Here is a 7380-nt window from a genome sequence, read left to right on the forward strand (position 1 = left end):
TATATATATATATTACTATTTTAGTATTTATTAATATTTTGAATTTGATTTTTATATATATTTTTAGTTTTCATTTACAGCAATCTAACTATGAAAAATACTTCTAAAAGTATGTATTAATCATAATGTTTATTCCAAAAAGTATACATTATTAAAGTTGTATCTGTTAATATTATTTAATGAAACTAACATGAACTAACATTGAACAGTTGTGTTTTTATTAACTAAGGTTTACAAAGATTAATAAATTCTGTAAGAAATGTACTGTTCATTGGTAGTTGTAGGTTAATGCATTAACTAAGATTGACTAATGGGAGTGTATTGTAAAGTGTCACCAACAAAATTATTAAAACTAAAGTTAAAATGAAAATTAACAATATTTTTAATCCAATTTAAAATATAAATACTAAAATGGTAAATTAATAATACTAAAAGAATACTGGTTGTTAGATAAATGTATGCAGATTTACATTAGTATTTAGGGGTAAATATGAGTAAAAAAAAAAAGACTTACAAAATGACAACATAACTACAAACACTACACAGCTTGGAATAAAACTACTGAACTACCAGATTTATCTTTTTTTTTTTTCCTTTTGGAGCTTGACAGACATAGATTTTCATTGCACGAGAAAGAGGATGTCTTCAAAATTTCTCCTTTTGTGTTCTACAGAAGAAAGAAAAATCACACAGGTCTGAAATGTCAAAATTTTCATTACAGGAAGAACCAACCCCGCAAATGCCCACTGAACTTCTCTAACGGTGTATGAACGTGTGACGAGACACCCGGCAGAAGTACTTCATGTCACGCTGACAAGCAAAAGCCACTGAGAGCCTCTTCAGAAACGAAGGTGAAGGTGAGAGGAAGTTAAATGTGACAGACTCATCACGTCACAATGAATCGCTGCCTGGCGTTTAATCAGAGACTGTGGCAATCAGCACCGCCTCCTCTGACATTTCAGCAGATACGGTCTGTCCCGCGTGCTGAAAGATGAATCTATGTGATAATTAGACTGCTCTGTTCTGCATCTCGCCCTGTAATTACCCGGAAATCTGCTGCGTGTGTGAGTCTGTGAACGAGCAAGACAGTGTTTATTAAAACACGGCTGAATAGCATTTACCTGAACATCGCGTGGACTACTGATTGATCCGATGATTGTGCATCAGCAAAACCGTCTCATCAAGATCAGGACACCACCGATACTGAGCGACCACCATCTCATGCTAAACATTGCTAAAGTTTAAAATTATTAGAATTAGCCTACTGATGTAAACAAGCACCTTGCACAAGCCTAAGGCAGAAAAAAGAGCTTTCCCTGATAACATCACGGAGACGTCTATTTTACGTCTACATTACATCTGCGAGACGTATTGTTTAGAGTGTTTGCTCGTCTGCAAAGCATCTATAGGATGTTTCCTATCGGATGTCAAACAGACGTTTAAAAGATGTCTTTAAGATGTTTATGATTTAGAATGCATGTAAAACTGACATCTTAAAGACGTCTATCAGATGTTTGTACACAGCAGATGCTCTCCAGATGAAGCGATCTTTAACAGACATCTTTTAAAGCAGGATGGATTCTGATTGGCTGCCAGTGTTTCTAATGTTCATCAGCTGGAAATAGTTCTGAAAGTGAGTCCCATAATATTGTTCCTATGTGCCGTTAACATTTTGTTTGTCGTGTTGAATCTGCTATTCTTTCCAATTTCAAGCTGTTCACACAAAGAACGATAACTATAGCATCCACACTAAAGAATGATATAATAAAGCACGCGCTGCAGTTTCGTCATCTGCCGCTTTAAATACCTGAGGTGGATTCTGATTGGCTGTAAATGTTTATATCGTTCATTAGATGGAAAAATCAGTCTGAAAGTGAGGCCAACATCTTCCTTTGTGTAGTTAGGCCTATCGTTATAGCTGTGGCGTAAACTCTGCAATTCTTTGAAATTTAGAATGATTTTTAAAACTATCCTTATCGTTATCGTACTTGGTGTGTGAACGGATCTTATAATTAAATAAATGACCAAAATATCCCTTAAAGTTATTACAACAATATCATTCCTCTGTGTCGTTATCACTACATTTGTGGTGTTGAACCTGCTATTCTTTTAAATATAAGGCCCGTTCACATTAAGAACGATAACCATACAGTGTCCAACTCCAAACCAAAGAACCATAACGTTCTATTATAATATAAGCACTTTGCTATTTTGTCGTCTGCCACTTTAAATACTGGCACGCTTTGAAGCAAGATGGATTCTGATTGGCTGTCAATGTTTCTATGGTTCATCAGCTAGATAAAGATCATTCTGAAAGTGAATCCAGATATCATTCCTCTGTTTCGTTATCGTTATAGTTGTGGTGTAAACTCTGCTATTCTTTGAAATTAAGAACAATTTTTAAAACTAATGTGATAGTTACTGTACTTGAAGTAAACAGGTCTTTACAATTAAAAAGAAAAAAAATCATGCATGGTCTGTTAACACCAAGAACAATAACTACAGTATAATGATAACTATAATTAGTGTATACTAGCCTCCACATTGATGCACAATAATGTTCTTTTTATTATAAACATGCGCTAGACCTGCATTTATGATACTGTACCACCCAGAACACCCTAGCAACCACTTAGCAACGCTCCACCAGCAAACATGTTATTAAAAAACAGTCAGAGCAGCACCATAGCACCTGCTTAGCAACACCTTAGCAACCACACAGAACTACACTAGCAGCCAACTCCACAGCAACCACCTTATATTTCATTAGCAACTGTGTAATAAACACTCACAGCACCTTAACAGTTGCCAATCAATGAACTGGCAACCACCTCAACATTTTGCTTGGGAAAGCACCACTCTTAGCAACTTCACACAATGTTCCCTTAGTTCTTTCTGTTTACTTTCGCAGAACATACCCGTTATTTCCTTCCCAGTAGATAACATATTGACCACATAGTGCTATCACACATATATTGCTGCTATGAGACATGTTTGTGGTTTTAACATGAACAAAACAAAATTTTAACATCTGATGAAAAATCTCTATCGGTTTGAATACAGCAATTCAGACTTTCAAAACTTTAACTGATCCTGTGTGGTTAATTTAAAGGTTTCTTGAAGCATTTTATTCACAGTGACTTATATATGGCACCATCTTGTGGCCTCATTTAATAAAAAAATTAAAAAAGAGAAGGAAAAAAAACTGTAAAAATGTAAAATAAATAAATAAATTCTTAAATATAAGATTAAACAAAATAAATAAATGCACATTTTGATTAAAATCAATAAATATATTACAATACATAAATTAAAAAAATAGATTTCAATCATGTATTTTACATGTAAAAGAAACAAAATATTTCCACATTATATTTTACCCCTTTTTTAATATTAATTTTTCACAGTATAAACTGGGTCTTTATACATGAACATATATAGCTGTCTTTTGTTGTTGTTAATATAATTAATCAATTTAAGTGTCTGATTATATGGACAATTTTGTTTCATTTTGAACAATTTTGTATTATTGAATCACACAAAGTTAAGACCATGTAAATGGTAAGTTCACCTAGACATTTATAAAGGTATAGTTCACTTAAAAATTTACATTCTGTCATGATTTACTCACCTTCAAGTCTTTCCAAACATGTATGACCTTTTTCACAGAATAATGAAATCAAATAAGCTTAAGTGTTTATGTATTGTAGGTGAAATGTATTTAAAAGAACTACATGTCCCAGTTTACCAGTCACGCCTGAAATTGTGTGATTCAAGGACTATATGTGTTTGAGGAAAAATTCAAGTTTAATATTTCTTTGTTTATCTGTATTGTGCAGTGCAGATCTTTATCATGATCTTTATCTTAACGCCTCTGGAACATATTATAAAAGCCAATGAAATATGATCAGAAGTGTCCCACTTTACCTGGATTCCCCCTGTATCATGCAACAGGAAAGTGTGTGTTGTTTCAGACGCCTCTGCCACAGGAAAGATAGATGAGCTCTTTATAGATGCACACAGGCTAAAAAGAGATGCAGCTTTTGCTGAAGTAGAAGTAAGGCAGAGAAGACACAAACTCATGTTTAAAGTTGACAGCAGTGCTCAGAATAATACAGTAGTAATAAATAGATGTGCTGTTTATGTCTGTTATCTAGTAAACTTGCAGGATATGATGGCAATGCACTGAAGAATACAAGCTCACATGCAATGCAATGCACACAAGAAAAAGCATTAAGCAAAACTGTGTACGATCTTTAGACTTGTTTATTTAAAGAATGCATGTATATTCGTTAACATTTCCATTCATATTAATGACACTTGCTCAACTATAGCAAATGCAGTCCTGTAACCTGCATTCTGCCATCTTTGCTCATGGAAAATGTTTTGAGAGAATACCTGTACGATCCAATCATTTGAGCTATAAATGCAACTGCACCACATGCAGCTCGACCGTACTCTCATCTGCGCAAAAAACAAAAAAAAAAGACACACTGACACAGACACAATATAGTTGCCATTTAAACAGGTGAATAACAAAACTGTGACATTCAAATTGAATAAGAGACAGAGATAATAAATTCTGATAACCAAGTTAGGAAACTAGATGCAACTGTTCAAAATCTGCTTCAGTGACAACAAATATTCAGATTATATTTTATAGATTAGATTAATTATTATCCATTATAAACATAACTGATGAAATAGATCAAATAAATGATTCAAAATCCAACCTGTACCTCCAAATGCTGTACCAGGAACAGGAAGTGACATCACAGGAACAGGTTTTGTTGGTCTATCTAAAGAGATGGCAGGTTAAAAACAAGCAATGCATATTGAGTGCTGTGTAAAAAATAAACAGCATTCATGCATAATGGGTGAGAAGTTCAGGATGAAGAAATGAAGAATGGATGCATAAATTGTATGAGTTTCTTTTATTAAAATATTAGTAGCAAAGAAGATTTGTTTTACAAAGTTGTTGTATTGATTATATTTATAGCACTGCTGTTATTGAATGCTGTGTATTAGTTCATCTGTACAGTTCAGACGCAATTGCGGTTTGCACTGCAATTTGTTCACTCGAGCTCTTCATTTCATTGTGAACGAAACTGCTGCTGCAAAGATTTAGGGGTTAAATAGTCATGCAATCAGCATGGGCATGCTTGATTTTTATTCTGGAGCCATTTTTAAGCTTCTCCACTTCTGTCTGTTCGTAAGGCATTGGGTTATGGTGGTGCATCTGAATTCTATTAATTGGCTTTGGACTAAATGATAAGCACTGATGATGCATACGCTGGCAGATTATTCAATTCAAAAACTGGCTTGAAATTGTTAGCGGATGCCGTCATCAGAGCTTTGTGTTCGCTCCTCTGGTTTCCCACGGTTAAATAAAGGGCGGCAGAGAGCCGAGCGGCAGCAAGGAAGGAGCAAACGCCTCACCAGCCCCTGCAACATGTTCTTGAAAGTCTCTCTGAGTGCGGAAGAAGAGAAGTAGAATATGAAAGGGTCGAGGCATGCATTCAGCGTGCTGGTGAGTAAAGCAGGTTGTCTCCATTCAGAGCTTTGGCCGGTTACGAATCCCTCCACGTGTGAGATGTTGAAGGGCATGAAACAGATAACAAAGACCAGAAGCGTGCCCAACGCCATCCCGATGGCTCTATACCGCTTCTTGGCATTGACGCTGGATAGACGGGAAAGTATGCGGATGCACTGGATGTAGCAGAAGCAGCAGATGAGGAATGGGATGCAGAAGAAGACAACAGAAAGCTCCAGACGAAACGGCAGGAGGATCTTGAGTTGTTCGGCGGTGAATTCTTCATAACAGGAGTTACGTTTGGATGGATCAGTGATGTTGGGCTTAAAATAGTTGTGGTATTGCATGATGTAGACGATACTACAGTGCACCATTGACACCACTGAGAATATGACGCAGGCTATCACGGCACTTCTGGGATTACGTTTGAGCTTGTATTTAATGGGGAAAGCTACAGCCAGGTAGCGCTCCACGCTGATGGCCGTCAGGTGAAGGACGCTGTTGGCGATGACCGAGTAGAAGATGAATCCCGACAGCGGGCAGAGGAAGTAAGGCAGCGTCCATTTCATGTTGGCCGCCTCCACCATGCGAAACGGCAGGAAAAAGAGGAAGATCAGGTCAGAGATGGTTAAACTGAATAACAGCACGTCTATTGGGGTGCAGCGCTGGTGAATCTTCTGAAAGAAGATGTAGAAAGCCAAGAAGTTGGCGGGAAGGCCTGTGATCAATGTGAATCCATAGACCGCTAACACCAGGTTACTGAGAGCCACCGTCCACACCATCGTCACTAGATGCCACCAACACTCTGTAAGAAAAGAAAATGCAATTATTTTAATGTTAAGTTTCATTCTGTTTACAACGGAAGTCCATTTCCTGCACATAAGGAAAAAAATCATGCTTTGGAAAATATGAGATAGCATAAGATTAAAAAGTCAAACTATCTATTTGATTGATGAAAAAATTAATTATGAGATAAAAAGTCTAAATTCTGACATACTAAGTCATAATTATGAGATAAAAGTCTTGACAGTCAATTATGAGACAAAGCATAATTATGACAAGTCAATTATGAGATTTAGTCGAAATTGACATACTAAGTCCTAATTATGAGATAGACATAATTATGACAAAAGTCGTGAAATAAAAAAGTTGAAGTCATAATTATGACAGTCAAAATGTTATACATAAAAAAGTCAAAATTATGAGTCAAAGTCAAAATTATCACATACTAAGTCATAATTATGAGATAAAAGTCTTGACAGTCAATTATGAGACAAAGCATAATTATGACAAGTCAATTATGAGATTTAGTCGAAATTGACATACTAAGTCATAATTATGAGATAAAGACATAATTATGACAAAAGTCATGAGATAAAAAAGTTGAAGTCATAATTATGACAGTCAAAATGTTTGATCTAATGTGATTAGTCATAATTAATACTTGGTATGTCATACGTTCAACATTTTATCTCATAATTATAACTTAGTAGGTCAATTTAAACTTTTTATATGATAATTAGGATTTACCAAAGCATGGCATTTTTATGGGCTTCCATAGCTTACATCTTAAAAAGTGTGTTAATTGATTTCAGATGATCCTCTGACTTTCACCATTTTGCTAATTCACAGGCATTTCTGTCATTTTGCACTGATATCTGCCAGTTACGTCTGTCAGACCCTGTTCCATGTTTTGTGTGTGTCCTGCTCCCCGTGTGCCTTCCCATGCCCTTATTTGGTTAGTTTCCTGTTCCTCCCCTGATTAGTTGATGTTTCATTGCTCCCAGGTCTGTCTCGTCATCCCCTCCTCCTGTGTGTATAAATAGTGTTCCCTGTGTGTGCTCCAG

General features: G+C 35.9%; 1 protein-coding gene across 1 annotated transcript; it reads right to left on the bottom strand.

The window, feature by feature from the left end:
• Nucleotides 1-5059: 5059 nt before the first annotated feature.
• On the bottom strand, nt 5060-7160 carry LOC107671410 (free fatty acid receptor 3-like). Its single transcript, XM_016464328.1, has 2 exons — nt 7100-7160; nt 5060-6338 (listed from the first exon to the last, which is right to left on the bottom strand). Exon 2 carries the CDS (start codon nt 6313-6315, stop codon nt 5332-5334), a length of 984 nt encoding a protein of 327 aa, XP_016319814.1. The 5' UTR covers nt 6316-6338; nt 7100-7160; the 3' UTR covers nt 5060-5331.
• Between the last annotated feature and the right edge of the window lie 220 nt (nt 7161-7380).

The sequence above is a fragment of the Sinocyclocheilus anshuiensis genome, unplaced genomic scaffold, assembly GCF_001515605.1.
Source record: "Sinocyclocheilus anshuiensis isolate Anshui unplaced genomic scaffold, SAMN03320099.WGS_v1.1 scaffold552, whole genome shotgun sequence".
NCBI lineage: Eukaryota > Metazoa > Chordata > Actinopteri > Cypriniformes > Cyprinidae > Sinocyclocheilus > Sinocyclocheilus anshuiensis.

What these genes read in the sequence shown, in the direction of transcription:
- LOC107671410 (XM_016464328.1), bottom strand. Translation starts at nt 6,315, where the DNA reads ATGGTGTGGACGGTGGCTCTCAGTAACCTGGTGTTAGCGGTCTATGGA.